This window comes from Halteromyces radiatus (genome assembly GCF_025201355.1).
Source record: "Halteromyces radiatus strain CBS 162.75 chromosome Unknown BX664scaffold_1, whole genome shotgun sequence".
Lineage (NCBI taxonomy): Eukaryota > Fungi > Mucoromycota > Mucoromycetes > Mucorales > Cunninghamellaceae > Halteromyces > Halteromyces radiatus.
In genome coordinates, this window is record NW_026251687.1 from 3,652,209 (window position 1) to 3,667,512 (window position 15,304).

Genomic DNA, 15,304 nt, shown 5'->3' on the forward strand with positions numbered 1-15,304 from the left:
CCTCAATTGAAGATATTTCCCTCTTTTGGATATGAATAAAAATGGTTGGCTATCGGCCCCAAGCGAATTTGGAATGAGGTTACACTTAGTTTTGAGACTTTGTTTCAAACCCCTTCCTCTGGGACTTTTTTTTTTTCCCTCTTTACTTTTCTTCCTTTTTTACTATTATTATTATTATTATTATTTTCTGTCAAGTTCATTCTATCTTATGACTTGGTTCCAACAAGAAATTCGGCTCCGTGCGCGTTCAAAAGGTAAAAATAAAAATAAAAATAAAAAAAAACTATTATAAAAATTATATTTTGATATAACCTTATATTTAAATTTAGGTTGCTTTCTTGTTCATGGTGAAATCCTTGACCAAGTGCCCGATATTAAGAAAATCAAGATTGGCATGGCAAACTTCTTTTGTAAACTAAACAAATAGGATATTGTTGAAAAAAAAGAACTCACTTTTTATATAATGTCGCGTTTTTGGTTATTTTAGTGCAACATACATCTGCTTCTTTAATGATAAACGAAAACTGTGATCCTGATGTAAGAAAAAAAAAAAGACTTTCTTTATTTTTGAAACATGATAAAATGAATTCATTCCCTTTTATTACTTTCTCTAGGTTCGTGACGATATGAGTATGGGACTTGACAAGATTGTACCGGAAACTTTTCCTTATACACATACAGACGAAGGACCGGATGATATGGTAAACAAATTGAAAAACTCTTTGAATATATGGAAGGATGGATCATCACAGTGATACTGACTCCTACTCTTTTTTTTTTTTTCTTTAGCCTGGACACTTAAAATCTGGTATTGTAGGTGTCTCATTGAATATCCCTATCACAAATGGAAGGTTGAATCTCGGTACATGGCAAGGGTAATGAAATGAGGAAAATTCAATAGTCTAGACTAGGCTAAGTATAGAAAGCGAAAAACCTTTACTCACACAACTTTGTTGATTTACTCTCTTTCTCTCTCTATTTCCTTTTTTTTTTAGAATCTATTTATGTGAACATCGTATTTCGAACAGTGGACGTAGATTAGTAGTCACCATTCAAGGCGAAACAAAATAAAGAATTCTTCATATTGGTTTACATATTATATACTTTAGTCAGATTGTATACTTTATCATTATACATCATCCATCGTTATTCATCGCTATTACACTTGTTTTTTTCCCTTTGATTGGTAGTAGTATATGTAGTATAGTTGATATATATATATATATATAGTTTAGTTCTTCATTATGCATACACATATTTGATTTTGACAAAAAGGTCATTACGGACTCAGTGAACGGAAACTGAATTATGTACTTTTTTTTTGGGAATGTTGCCAAGGCAAGTTTGATTTTTTACTTTTTTGGTATGAAAATAAAATCCATTTTTATCATCATTGTTACTATTAGTAGAAGAAGAAGGAAACTTTGTTTACAGAATAAATAGCAAATGAAAAAAATAATAAAAAGGATATGATAATAGAAGTTAAGAGATGAAAAATGGATGATGAACATTCTAGACTAGATTATAATGTCATTTGTTCAAAATGTACGATAAGCAAAGGTTCATAGTATCATAATAATGGTAATAATAAATAAATATATAAATAAATAAATGAATGAATGAATAAGAGTGGGACATCAAAGTCAAATGAATAAAGTCACCCAAGTTTGGTTTAGTACGTATACTGGTGAAGGAAAAAAAGAAAAGACTATATTTATATATATATAGATATATATATATTTACGATTAGAATACCAGAGAAAAAAAAGTATATTACAATTAAAGTTCATTACCCCGTTAATCCAATATTATGGATGTGCTTTTTGATTGGCTACATACGCACTATTAGACGTAGGGAATCCAATTTTGTGAAATTGAACAGTTTAAAAAAATAAAAGAAATGGTTACACCCTTTGGATTCCTGCGATGGCGATTAAATTGAATGACCAATGAAAATACAATGCTTTATTTAGTGAAAAGGTTGAAGTGATAATATATATATAAGAGTCTATTTATTTATATATAATATATAGATAGATAGATAATAAAAAAAATAATAATTGATACTATATACAATGATGATGATGTTGATGATGATAATGGGAAACTAAAGAAAAACATGATACTTTTGAGAGGAGTGGAAAATATAAATCAAAACAAAAAAAAAAACTATCTACAAAAGTCAAGCTGAAATAGTAATGATGGTGATGATGAAGGTGGAGATGGTATCAGATAATAATAATAATAATAATAATAAAAATAATAATAAAAAGGGAAATATAATTATATTGCAGTAACTAGACATCGACGATTGATTTCAGTATTTTCCAAAGTAGTTCTTTCATCATCATCATCATCATCATCAATGGGAGTCATTAATTGATGTTGTTGTTGTTGATCTTTCTTTTGATGATTGGTAGTCATATTGGTGAAATACAAAGGACCATCGTGAATTGTACTAGTATCAATGGATAATTTTGGTTTCTTCTTCTTGTCAACCTTAGCCTTCTTTGTTGATATAGTAGGTGGTGAAGAAGGAGGAGATAAAAAACCAAATGATAAAGTCAAAATAAAATCCTTGGATGAATGATTGTCTTGATGATAATCAGGGAATAATCCACTACGATTATATTCTGATGATGAATAAGTATCGATGATTTCTTGAGGTTTGGTACAAAAATGAACTCGTAGCCCACTTGAAGAACGTTTGCGTTTACGATCCATCAATAATGATGATGATGATTCGTTAGTAATATAGTTGGTATACATATTGTCTATAAAGTATATGGAATAAATAAATAAAAAGATGAGAAGAAAAGAAAATGAAGACATTCCAGTTGGTCTCCTTTTTATACTCTCCTCAAATGGGTTAAAAATAGTTTAATGATGATGCGATTTTCTTTATAGCGGGGCGCCAAATTTCTATTTTTAACCTTATTCTTTTTTTTTTTCAATATGAAGAAAGGAGGTAATTTAAAAGGGGGGCTCAGGCCAAGAAAATCTTTATTTACTTTATATTCAAAAAGGGAATTACCAAATTATCCAAGGGATTCATATGTGTCATTATTATTATTATTATTCCTCTTGCATTGTTTTAAAAATAAACATACGTACATATATATATATATTTTTAAAGAAAATCATTTTCTTCTACAACTGAATCAATGACTCACTTTTCTCCCTTGGATCATTAAAAAAAAAAAAAGAAAGATCGCTGTTATTCGAAAAGGTGATACAAGGTCTAGCCTTTTCTATTTCTAGTTTCCGTAAAATCGACATTTCCCAAAACTGGATTTTTTCATATAACATCTAAATATCTTTTCATTTTATTCAAGATGAGTATACAAATAAAAATTATCTAAACTAAATGATCATACTAAATAAACTATTGTGGGGGATGTTGAGCAAAATAATCTTGAATAGCTTTGCTTTGATGTTGGAACCATTCTTTCACCCCAGGTAAACTGATATGATTTGTCGGTCCATTCACAGCGGTGTCGAAATCAAATAGTGGTCGTTTCATCAAATCTTCAATAGAACCCATATAGAGAGGAGGAGGAAGTGAACCTGCTTGCATAAAAGGATTCATACTAGGATCAATAGCAGGCTTGCTGTTCATCTTTGGTAAGCTGTAATCCCAATCCACGTCTTGTCGAATCATCTTGACCAAATCTTCAATGCGAGGGTTGGTATGTTTAGGATCAATGAGTTGTTGAGATGCGTTGTGAAGGAGTTGTTCGAATCGAGACTTGAATTCAGGTACTTGAATCATCTTTTGTGCAAGTGGACGGAAGGAAAATCCTGGATATTGACTATAATTGCCTGACCACTGATCCGCTAATTTGACAATTGTATTTCCAATGGTTGTATCAAAATCAGCTGCCAAATAAGTGAACCGTTTTTCCTTCAAATTGTCATATAAGAAATAATTATCTGCATTGGCAAGATAACCATCAGAAAAGCCACCAACAATTTCAACCACCAGACTATAAATTGACATATGAAACAAATAAAAAAAAAGATAATGTTAATCATCATATATATATATATATATATCTTAGATTTTTTTTTTTTACCTTCTGATAACACTTTCCATATCAATATGTTCATTCCATACTTTTACAGCATCGGGAGTTGTAGTAGGTGCTTCAGATAAAAACTTTGTAAATGACATGACTTTATCCAAACCAGAGCTTTGAGACTTTCCTTTTTTATCAGGATCTTCTTCAGATTTGTAAGGACCATCATATTTAGTGATATTGTCGCCAAAGTAAGATAGATCCGATACAGTACCGATACCTTGATAAGTTGCTCCTCGTCCATCTTTGAATTTCTTGCCATTGTTGAATTCGTTTTCATACCAAGGATTCTTATAAGCTTCAATCATCAAAAATAAACCAATAGGAGTATCGTTCATAATGACACGTGAGTAAGATGCACCAGATACAGGTAAACCCATGGATTTCATCATATCAAAACAGAGAATTTCACGAATGTAGGAAGGATCTGCACGTAAACCACGAAGTTTCAATCGTCGATAACCAAATAAATCTTGACCTTTAGGAATTTTGAGACCATAAGATAATTTATCCATCCACTTTGAAGATCGTCCTGCTAGTGAGATTTGAATACCTTTTAAACTAGTAATCTTGGTTGTTCTAAATAAATAAAACAATTTTTTTTTTTAAAAAAAAAAAAGAGAGAGAGAATGAATAATTTGTAAAAAAAGAAAAAAAAAGTATTATTTATGTTACTTACTTAATAAAGTGCATATCGACAGTAACTTTTGTATCAAGACTAGTATTAGAATGCATAAGATTAATTTGATCTTGATTGCCAGAGATGTAAATGGTAGGTATTTCATTATTGTCATGAAGTTCAGTATCAATTCGATGCATAGTAGGCAAGTTTTCCAATAAAGTCGGTAAAGGTGTAATATGTTGAGTATTCCAAGTTCTGTTGTAGAATTCATTGAGAGTCATTGTTGCGTTTTGATCGAGTTGACGTTCAAAAGGTTCTTTTTCCACAATACTGTTTCCTTTGTCAAGTTTCGCGTAACTATAGGCACCAGAAGGAGCGGAACCAGAATGTAAGATAGGAATATCTTTAGAAGGTTGTAAAGGATATGGTTTGCCATTCACAACTACACCCATAGTGTGATTGCTTCCAGGAGTAGAGATCACTTTATAAGTTATCGATTCACCATAGGCAAATAAGAAGAATGAATTTACTGCCACTATTTTTTTTTTTTTAAAGGAAAGAAAAACAAAAAAAAAGTTAATAGATCATTTAAAAAAAAAAAAAAGCTTAATCGGGGACTGAATAATAAGTTCCAAACTTCAATAACATACCAAAGGCAGGAATAAAAAAACGCATATTTTGAAATAATTTAAGGTACAATATCAAAATAAAACTGTCATATTTATATAAAACAAGAAAGAAACTTCGGAGTGATGTCTTACCATTGTCATAAGCTGAAACATTACTAACTGCTAAGCACCGGAGCTGAAGAAAAAAAAAAATTTCCCCTTTCTTAACCTATAAAGTGTTGCGTGATACCAGGTGATATCACAATACTCCCCACAAAACTTTCCATTTTCTGTCAAAATGGGCCGATTCTTATTTGATTTAGATATAAAGAGGAAAGCGGAGTCCTTGGCAATTCATTCTACATCTACTTAAAATATTAATGTAACTTTGATTTATTCATATTTCCCTACAAAGTGGCTACACTTTATTCAATTTATATCATATAATAAGTTGCTCTATTTAATCATACTATAAAATATGTAATAATATTATCGTGATTCTTTAGGAATTGAATACCTTTTTTTTTTTCAATATACCTTATATATTTGGTTACCTTTGCCAAGGATACATTATTTAACCTCAACTCGTCAATTCATTAAAAACCGGATGAAGTCCGATAGCATAGCCACGTCTACTACTTTTCTGTTCAGGATCATCACATATTATCCTATCATCAACTTTTCATTCCATCATCACAATATCATCCATCTATCATATATCATCTGTCACCGTAAATACAGGGTAATCAAGAACTATAATTTATTCAATAAAGTGGAGTTGTACTATGTAAGGTTCCTATATAATAATTTATGCAAATTCATCGTTATCACCATCGCGTACTGTTTGATAAGCACCAGGGAATGAACCGGGAGCTTCAGACCAATCTATATATATATAGCAAAGTAGACAATGATCAGTATACTGAATCCGTTCTTCGGTTTTGACTGAATACTTACTTCCAGTTCCCAATGAATCGCCACGTCCTTGAATCGTGTTGACAGCAGCAAATACGGTAATGGGCTAAATCAAGAAAAGAAAAATGAGTTAATCCTATTCTTTTCTATATAGTCTGCTATCTATTCTTTTCTATATAGTGTCTGTTTTTCATCATTCATCCAAACTCTTTTTTTTTTCTTTTTTGGGTTTTTACCTTTACAAGTAAACTAATCACGTTCATACTATATATAAAAAAAAAAAAGAAAAGAAATAAAATTAAGTCTATGTATTTACCTAGTTTCTGTCCTTACATCATTGCAAATGTGAATCCACTTTCGTTGAGAGGATTACCACTATGAAGAGTGAACCAAACTATATCGAGTAGTATACTTAATCCTAAACAACCTGTAAACTTTTTTTTTTTTTAAAAAAAAGAAGAGAATTAATTAAATTAAGATAATTAAAAAGGATCATCTTTTTTTTTTTTTTAAATTACAGTTTTGATGGGAGAGTTTGATTCATGGTAGTTAAATGCCCAGATACCAAAAAAGAAGATGGGAATATTGTATGAAGGACAAGCTGATATGGCACCAAAAAGAGAAATACCCTATATAATAATAAGATAGTTAATGAATATTATAGTTTTCATTTTCAAACATTACAAGATGGAAACCTAATAATGACGCTAGGTTGGTTTGTTGAGCAAAGTTTTGTAAAGTATCCATTTTATATAAATATGATAAAAAAAAAAGGTACCAAGAAAAGAAACAGGGAAAAAAGGCAAAAATGCGGACTTTGTATAAAAAAAAAAACCTTCTAGATATGAGGATAAACTAAAAAAAAAAAAAAAAGATCCAATCAGAGGTTAAGAAAATAAAGCATTTTTTCGGATTGACAAGGAACAAAGCAATACAATGGTTTCTTTTGGGGGTGGATTTCTTTTATCAATATAAAGAGGGAAGATCTTCCAATATTGATTTTCCGCTATTATCATCTAAAGTCTCTCTCTTTTATTTTTTTTTTTAATACTATTATTAATATAAAAGAAGAAGAAAAGAAAAGAAAGAAAAGAATCTCAATTTTAAAGATGATCTTTTTTATCAAGGTTTAGTGGTACCTTGGTTTAATAATAATCATAAAAAAAAAGAACAATCAATAAAATAAATAAAAAAAGAATCAAGTCAATGATAAAAAGTTTATCCACGTGCATAGTTTTAAGTTTTTTCGAGACTACGTAGTTATTGAACCTCATGTACAAAATACGACTTGTTCATTGGTTGAAATCTTTTTGGTTGCATAGTTGATAGGTCAAAATGGCGGGCTTTCTTTTTTTTTTATTACTATTATTTCTTCTTTTTTGGTTCACTTCTTTTATCTCTTTTTTTTTTCTTTTTCTCTTTCTTCTTTTTCTTCTTTTTATTTTATTATATATTTTACCTTTATATACTTTTATACATATTATATATTCATATATATATATTTATGTTTAAGAGTGGAATTGGTAGTTCTCAAAATAAATCCATTCCTTCTTCTTCCTCTTCCTCGTCCTCCACTTCTTCAACAAAAAGTAGAACCTCTTTACGATTACTTGCAACAAGAGGTTTTCGTCAACGACCACTTTCTATACGATCTACAGCAACTTCTTCTTCTAATCAATCCTTTTATTCTCAATCTTCCAACAACATCAATCTTGAACAGACTGGCATCAATTATAGCAATTATAATAATAACAACAATAGTTCTATGTATTCAAGGCAACAAAGGGCTGCTTCTGATCCTATATCAAGTCCACATATGATGGAAGGCAACACTCTTTATTATACAACAACTGCTGACTATGATGGAACTATGCCTGCTGATACTACTAGTAGAAGAATGGAACGATCAAGAAATAACTCTGACCAACCTATATCTCCTATGGCTACAACTATGCGATCTCTTAGTCCTCCTTCTTTATATGATATCCGAAACAGTTATGAAGATCCTGATCAATCATTCGCATCACCTCCACCTATTAACGAACCTGACCCGTCTCAATCGATATTCCCTCCTACCTCCGAAATGCAACACATAGCCAATATGGATTTAGAAGCCAACAATAAGATTTTTAAAGTTATGTACGCTGGAATCGTCACATACAAAACTATTTCTGCTTTGATACCGGTAAACAAACGACTCTACTTTGTCTTGACCAATCATCATCTTCTACAATACAAATCAGAACAGAAAGCTCGCTCTGAAATTGACTTGTTTGATACACAACATCATCGACATCATGATAACGTCACATCAACATCCTTTTCTCCTTTACCTCGTATTGCTCAAGATAAAATTGTGGTTCATCTAAGGGATATTTTTGGTATTCATACTGTTATCTCTCCTCCAAATACCTTTCGGGTCGAATACCTACAACCTGACACCAAACAACCTCAAACTCTTGTTTTGACTGCCAACAGCCCCAAAGAATGTCAACAATGGATCGATGGTTTTCGTCATGCAATAAAAGTTCACCATGTATCGATGATGGCTCAAGGTACTGTTACCACAACGGAAAAATTCGCAGCAGAGGAACGTTTATCAAAGCAAAAGGATATGGTGGACAAAAGACGCAATCCTTTGATGATACATAAGGTGATATACAAAGAAAAACGGATCAAGGTGACAGATGGCAAGAATTCAACAAAAGAAGTGTTCCAAGTGGTTACTTTGGCTATTGGCAAATTCAGCATGTATCTGCTTCCTCCTTCTGGTGTGGCCGATGACAAATATTTGAAAGCAGTAGAACGCGATCGATATGGACTTTTGGCTATTCATTCCATTCAATACTCAGCTGATGATGATACTTTCAAACTGCTCATTGGTCAAGTGGGACACCCAACACGGCAACTGGTACTAGTGTCAACTTATTGTGAATATATCATTCAACATTTACGCCAAGCTATTCATGCTGTATCTTTGGATGCACAAGCTATCACTTATTCTGCTACTTTACCAGCTCATCTTCAACAAGCTTATATTACTCCTTTGCAAACTCTTGTGGATGATGACAATATCGTAGACAACAACAATCAGATCAATACCAATCCCTCTCAAATGATCGATCCTGCTGATGAAAATGCTGTACGATTCAACATTGTGTTACATGCTTATTGTGCTGCTCTCAATCTCAACAAGGCACGCTTTCAATACAAACTCGATGGTATTTCTGGTGGTGCAAGATCGTTTGTGTTACTGCCTCCTCATGAAGTCAATGAAACATCAGCTTCTTATACAAGATATGAACTTTTGGCTATTTGTCGATCCCTTCATCGAAACGTAAGTGTATTATATATATATATGTGATACAAATGATACCAGATACTAATCAATTTTCTCTCTCTCTCTCTCTCTCTCTTTTTTTTTTTTTTTTTTTTTTTTTTTAAAAAAAAAAAAATAGCCTTTTTACACTGAATTGAACTTTGGGAAACAATCTTTGAAAGAATTGGAGGATTGGACTGTGGACAAGAATGATAGCTGGACCAAACCTTTTTGGAAAACGTTGAATGTGTCTGATGTACTTTCGAATGAACTTCATGCAATACTCTCTGGCAATGCAAGGTTACAACGATTAGATCTCTCTGAATGTAGCATAGGTAGTAACAAAACTTCTACTAGTTCAGCATTGACAGTGATTGGATTGAATATGCGAAATGGAAACTGTCAACTACGATCAGTGATGTTAGGAAAAAATCATATGAAAGCAACAGATTTACACTCTCTTTTGGCTGGTATTCGAGCAAGTCCCAAGGCAGTAGTGGAATTGGATGTACATGAATGTGGACTTACTGATGAACAAATCGGCATGCTTCTTACTACGTTACTCTCAGAAAGGCCTGAAAAATTACAACTTTTGGATATATCGACCACGTCTAGGGATCCTCATCCTCATCATTCACACTATCGTCATCAGCGTCAACCACCTACATCACCTACAACTACGGCACATGATAAATCTGAAACTTCAAAAGGACGATTAGATCTTACGACCATCCAATCATTACTTCAACGGTGCAAACGATTGGCAGTTTTACGGCTAAGAGGGTATGATCTATCTCTGGAAAAACATATGTTTGATGCAAGTGCATTACGAGAATTGGACTTGGGATACAATCGATTAGGTACAAGTGGTGTGGCTATTCTATGTCAATGGATGCAAACGCAATCATTCAACTCTGTGGAAGCTTTAAATGTGAATGGGTGTGGTCTTGATGGTCGACATCTCCGTGATCTCCTGATGGCTATTACCAAATCTGGCAATCGACGAGTGCATTTGAATGTGGGTGGCAATCCAGTATGGCGCGAAGTGATGTATATCCCTAACTTATGTAATGCATTGATGCAAGGGGAGGGTCCATGCTCCATGTCATTGGCGAAAACTGATTGGGAAGATGGTACACTACGTGAATTTTTGGACTGCATTCGTGATAATCACACTATCATGTTTTTGGATTTATCAGACATTCGGGTCACTGGGTGTGATGCTTTATCAGATGATACAGTGCGTGTTTTGGCCTCTGTTTTTGAACGCAATACAACTCTCCGTGAACTCAAACTCAACATGACGTCTGCAAGGAACAAGGAAGGGTGCGCTAATATTGGAAAAGGGATCGTAGACGCTATAGATGCTGGACTGAAACAAAATAGATCTTTGGAACGTCTTGAACTTAACGGTGTGGGTATTGGTGATGTTGGCGCTTCTGTATTGGCAAACGTTATGACTGTCAATCGTGTCTTGCAATCTCTCCATATTGATGAAAATAAGGTAATTTTTTTTTTTTTTATAATTAAAAAGTATAATATTTACTTATTTTTTATTTATGTTTATTATTTTTAGATCACAATCGATGGTTATCGTGCACTTGTTGCAGCATTCGAAGCTGGTACTTCTGTTGTTGATTTACCAAAACCAAAGATGGATATACGACACCAATTGACTATACTGAAGGAAACCATCAACGAATTGACACAAATTGAAAATGAAACAAGGTGGTTTATTATGCATTCTACAGGCACAGATGTCAAACATGCCAAGACACAACTATTGATGCAACTACAAGCAAGACAAACAGCAGAACTGAATTACAAGCAAATTTTGGATGTAGTGGATGATATGTTACGATTGGTGGCACGTAATGGACAACGATTCAATACTTCTCAAGACCGAGTTCGTGAAATACAACTTCAAGCACAATCAGCAGCTCAAGAATTGGCTATAGCTCAATTACGTTTACAATCTACAAGGGTAACAAGTGCTAATCTCAGTGCTGTTGGTGTACCTCGAGGACGTGCACGAAACAGTTCAACCAGTTCTTATAGCAGCAGTAGCAACAGTGATCGTGGAACCGCCATGGCACCATCAATATCGTCAACTATGCAATCATCACAACAGTATATCTATGGCAACAACTCTCATAGTCGATCGCCAACTATGGATTCTGCGTCTCAACGACCCTTATCACCTCTCTCTGGAAACAGTAGTTATTATTATTATTATAAAAATGGCAACAATGGTAGTGAATCTCCTATGACATCTACTTCAACACCATACTATTCTCCTTCTGATTTTCCAACCAATCAACCACTTCCTCCTGCGCCTCAACTCTATGATGGATCAGCATTCAACAGTGGTAATAGTATCAGCGGACATAGCAATCATAGTGGTGGTAGCAGCGGTAGTCTTTCTCGGCGCAACACTGCAACTACATCTATTTCCTCTCCAAGAACACCTCATGGTACAACTGGGCTTTATCTTTCAGCATCTTTATCATCATCTTTTCCTAACAAAGGTGGAAGACGTGGACAACCTATTGTGGCATATGATGATGATGATGATAATGGCAGTGAATATACGTTGGATCATCCTGGATTTATTGAAGATTTTGGTGGTAAATCATCTTCTGGATCATCAAGACGCCACGATTATCGTTTACAACAACAACAACCAAGACAACAATTTATACGATTACCTGATATTCCTGATTCGTATTCTCATGATTCCCTCCATGACGAAGATCGTTTATGTGATCAATTCAAGAATAGAATGTATCTACCTCCTGATGAATGTGATTAGTTTAGGTTGTTTTTTTTTTTTTTTTTATTATTGTATTCCCCCCTTTTTGTTGTATTATGTGTATTTTTACTTATTTTGCCCCCCTTTCTACTTTATTGATCATCTCTATATGTATTTCATTTTTCTTTTATTGCATCTTCATATATTTGCCTTCCTTTTATCTCTATTTTATTTTTGTATTTTTTAAGTTACTTTTTATTATCACACTTCTACAATTCATCTTATGACCAATAAAGTTTGCTTTATTTTTATCATAATCAACTTGATCTAGACTTTTATTTCATTTCTACAATTAAAGATTTTATACTATAAATATATAAATATAAACAACCCAATGATATACAACAGTACTACGTGCCTTTATTTTTGCATGAGATCTATACTACTTCTAAGTATAATAATATGAAACAAGGATCAATGAAATTGATTTCTTCTATGGACCAAAAATTGCTTCTTCAAGAGAGGATCCTTTTTCGTTTGAGCACTAATGTATTCATTTGTTCCACGGAAGCTTCTAATGTTCTTGATGTGTCCAACAGTCGAAGATTTCCTTCCTGATCCTCTATATATAACCCTAGTCTCTTTTTTTTCGTATAACATAATAACAATAAAAATAAAAAGGAATCAGCTTTTTTCACCTCTCTCTCTCTCTCTCTCTCTCTCTCTCTCTCTCTCTCCCTCTCTTAAATCAACCTTATTCACTGTTTCTTTTTCTGTTACCTGATCATTGTCGGCTGATAATAAATGATTTTGATTCTTCACACGTCCATAAGTAGCCAACATGTCCAATGTCTTTCCAACACGATTGTACTTTTTGTGAGATATTGAATAGCGAAAAAAAAAGAGTCAATATAAACCAGTATTCTTTTTTTTTTTTTTAAAAAAAAATTATACCTTGTCCAAATACATTGGTTGTTCTAGTTGAGATAAATTGGCATCTTCTGGGAATTTGATATAAAGATATAGTCGAGACGCCATAGGGACAGACGCCAATCCCTACATGGATATATTTATAGAAAAGGATCAATCCACACAAAATACACAGAACCAAAAAAAAAAAAAAATTGTTAGATATAGAAAGACATATAGGTATAAAAGATTAAAGAAATTACCTTTGCTTTTGCCTTGATTTTCATCATTTCTACTACGGGATTCACTTTTCTTTTTAGATTACTGGATGATGATGACCTTGTTGTTGTTGTTGTATGTTTGTAAGTCTTTGCTAACTTTTCTTGAGCAGCCAATTTCCTTTCTTCTTTTGGATCTATCAGTAATGCCGGGCATTGATGTGTCGTTTGGTATCTATGTCTATAAAATGGAATAGATAAATAACAGTAATATTAATAGTATATCCTTACTTGAGACAAAAATCACGATCACAAGCAGTACAATGAGCAGGGCCAATTCTAGGATCTAATTCATGGCATCGATCCACAGCACATTCAAGCTTGGCGGAGCTGGACATCTTCGCAGGAGGAAAGAGATACAATTTGCATTCAGAGGAGATATGTTGCGTTAACTAATAATCATCGATGAAGTTAGTCTAAATAGAAATAAAGGTTGGGATATATATATATATATCTATATAATTACCGTATCTTCAGGTGATAATGATTCCATATAAATGAGTTTTTGGCATTGTGTGCACAACGAAACTTGTTTGTCATTACTCCAACTACTACATCGATGTGAAGAAGGTAACCGATGATCGCCACTAATGAGAAAGAAAGAAATAAGAGAGAGAGAGAGATGAATTGTCCTGTTCAATAACCAAAGGAAACATCTTTTCTTTTACCAAAAAGTATTTTCGCAGAAAGGACAAGTGATAGGTAAAAAGTCTATGAAAAAAAAGGAGTGTGGTAAATAACTAAGTAACTTTATTATTATTATTATCTAAGGTATGAAAGGAGTACTTCCTAAAGTAAATGAGTTTACCTAAAGAATTACAAGAAGAAAGAGAGCAGTGTCTTCCTACTTGAGGTAATTCCATAAGTGGTAAAAAAAAAAAAAAGAAGAAAATAAAACGAGGGAAAAAGAAAGAGAAAAAAGTCAGCGGGGATTGAGAATACGAGTAACCTCTTTTTTATACATCAAGTGGATTGAATCATATAAAAGTTGACGAGAAATATCATCATTTTCAACCATATCAAATAAACAATCATTCAACTTTGTTTTCTTTACAGTTATGTCAATTTAGATTTTATCGTTAAAAAAGAAAAAAAATAAATAAATAAGTAAATATGTATATGTCAAAAGGAGGAGGGAAAAATACAGAGAACTATGAGTACATACTAAAGAAGAATCATGAAGATGGAATGATAAGGGAGTATAAGAGTAGTTGCATGTTTGTCAAGTAAGAAGAAAGATGAGAGTATATACTATTTTTGAAAGGAGGAAGTTGAGAGAAGGTGGTTCAAAAAAAAAAAGGTGTCTATAGGTTACTGACAGGTTTGGTTTGTTTCTGCTGATGCTTGAGTATTAAGTTCTTCAAATCCAAAGCTTTTTCACTATGTAAGTTCTTGTCCTTCGTATCCAAAAGATATCGATCTAATCCTCCTTTCTTATCAATGGTTCGTAAAACAGAGGTCGTGACTTTAAGATCAAAGAATCGTTGCATGGCTTCAGAATAAAGTTTCTTGCTTTGTACATTGGGAAGCCAGTTACGTCGAGTTTTTTTCTTGGAGAATGGATTCTATCAACAACAGGAAAAAAAAAAAAGAAAAGAAAAGAAAAGAATAAATCATTTATACTTCTTTCTCCATTTTTTTCTTTTTTTTTTCTTTCTTACATTGTTACCGAATTGAATATGTTTTCCACCAAATAAACCACGTTGAGCCCGTTTGAAGGTTGCTCTTGCAAGAGCATAAGCAGGTTGTGCTGATAACATATCAAAATATGAAGATAAAAAAAAAAAAGAAAAGAAAAAGGTAAGAGAGAAGAGGTAAAAAA

The 15,304-nt window shown here is 32.8% G+C and overlaps 7 protein-coding genes across 7 annotated transcripts; 2 read left to right on the forward strand and 5 right to left on the reverse strand.

The window, feature by feature from the left end:
* The first annotated feature begins 154 nt into the window (after positions 1 to 154).
* Positions 155 to 1,342, forward strand: BX664DRAFT_322329 (uncharacterized protein). Its single transcript, XM_051543473.1, has 6 exons — positions 155 to 254; positions 330 to 410; positions 488 to 537; positions 615 to 701; positions 790 to 875; positions 996 to 1,342. Exons 1-6 carry the CDS (start codon positions 209 to 211, stop codon positions 1,069 to 1,071), a joined length of 426 nt encoding a protein of 141 aa, XP_051405462.1. The 5' UTR covers positions 155 to 208; the 3' UTR covers positions 1,072 to 1,342.
* A 591-nt stretch (positions 1,343 to 1,933) lies between these two features.
* Positions 1,934 to 2,808, reverse strand: BX664DRAFT_322333 (uncharacterized protein). The gene has a single exon (XM_051543474.1). It carries the CDS (start codon positions 2,767 to 2,769, stop codon positions 2,284 to 2,286), a length of 486 nt encoding a protein of 161 aa, XP_051405463.1. The 5' UTR covers positions 2,770 to 2,808; the 3' UTR covers positions 1,934 to 2,283.
* A 529-nt stretch (positions 2,809 to 3,337) lies between these two features.
* BX664DRAFT_382359 (coth protein-domain-containing protein) lies at positions 3,338 to 5,376 on the reverse strand (the record flags this gene model as incomplete). The annotated part of the gene is made up of 4 exons (XM_051549034.1): positions 3,338 to 3,986; positions 4,077 to 4,658; positions 4,759 to 5,236; positions 5,352 to 5,376. The coding sequence occupies 4 exons, from the start codon at positions 5,374 to 5,376 to the stop codon at positions 3,386 to 3,388; spliced, it is 1,686 nt and encodes a 561-aa protein (XP_051405464.1). The 3' UTR covers positions 3,338 to 3,385.
* A 669-nt stretch (positions 5,377 to 6,045) lies between these two features.
* BX664DRAFT_322336 (uncharacterized protein) lies at positions 6,046 to 7,079 on the reverse strand. Its single transcript, XM_051543475.1, has 6 exons — positions 6,909 to 7,079; positions 6,743 to 6,853; positions 6,558 to 6,658; positions 6,461 to 6,488; positions 6,267 to 6,330; positions 6,046 to 6,194 (listed from the first exon to the last, which is right to left on the reverse strand). The coding sequence occupies exons 1-6, from the start codon at positions 6,969 to 6,971 to the stop codon at positions 6,118 to 6,120; spliced, it is 444 nt and encodes a 147-aa protein (XP_051405465.1). The 5' UTR covers positions 6,972 to 7,079; the 3' UTR covers positions 6,046 to 6,117.
* Positions 7,080 to 7,582: 503 nt separating this feature from the next.
* BX664DRAFT_355264 (uncharacterized protein) lies at positions 7,583 to 12,379 on the forward strand. Its single transcript, XM_051547800.1, has 3 exons — positions 7,583 to 9,561; positions 9,683 to 11,047; positions 11,120 to 12,379. Exons 1-3 carry the CDS (start codon positions 7,729 to 7,731, stop codon positions 12,353 to 12,355), a joined length of 4,434 nt encoding a protein of 1,477 aa, XP_051405466.1. The 5' UTR covers positions 7,583 to 7,728; the 3' UTR covers positions 12,356 to 12,379.
* BX664DRAFT_322341 (uncharacterized protein) lies at positions 12,366 to 14,391 on the reverse strand. The gene is made up of 8 exons (XM_051543476.1): positions 14,291 to 14,391; positions 14,151 to 14,193; positions 13,949 to 14,069; positions 13,714 to 13,874; positions 13,468 to 13,663; positions 13,250 to 13,351; positions 13,076 to 13,165; positions 12,366 to 12,936 (listed from the first exon to the last, which is right to left on the reverse strand). Exons 1-8 carry the CDS (start codon positions 14,343 to 14,345, stop codon positions 12,811 to 12,813), a joined length of 894 nt encoding a protein of 297 aa, XP_051405467.1. The 5' UTR covers positions 14,346 to 14,391; the 3' UTR covers positions 12,366 to 12,810.
* On the reverse strand, positions 14,387 to 15,266 carry BX664DRAFT_322342 (ribosomal L28 family-domain-containing protein). Its single transcript, XM_051543477.1, has 2 exons — positions 15,144 to 15,266; positions 14,387 to 15,047 (listed from the first exon to the last, which is right to left on the reverse strand). The coding sequence occupies exons 1-2, from the start codon at positions 15,240 to 15,242 to the stop codon at positions 14,787 to 14,789; spliced, it is 360 nt and encodes a 119-aa protein (XP_051405468.1). The 5' UTR covers positions 15,243 to 15,266; the 3' UTR covers positions 14,387 to 14,786.
* Positions 15,267 to 15,304: the final 38 nt, after the last annotated feature.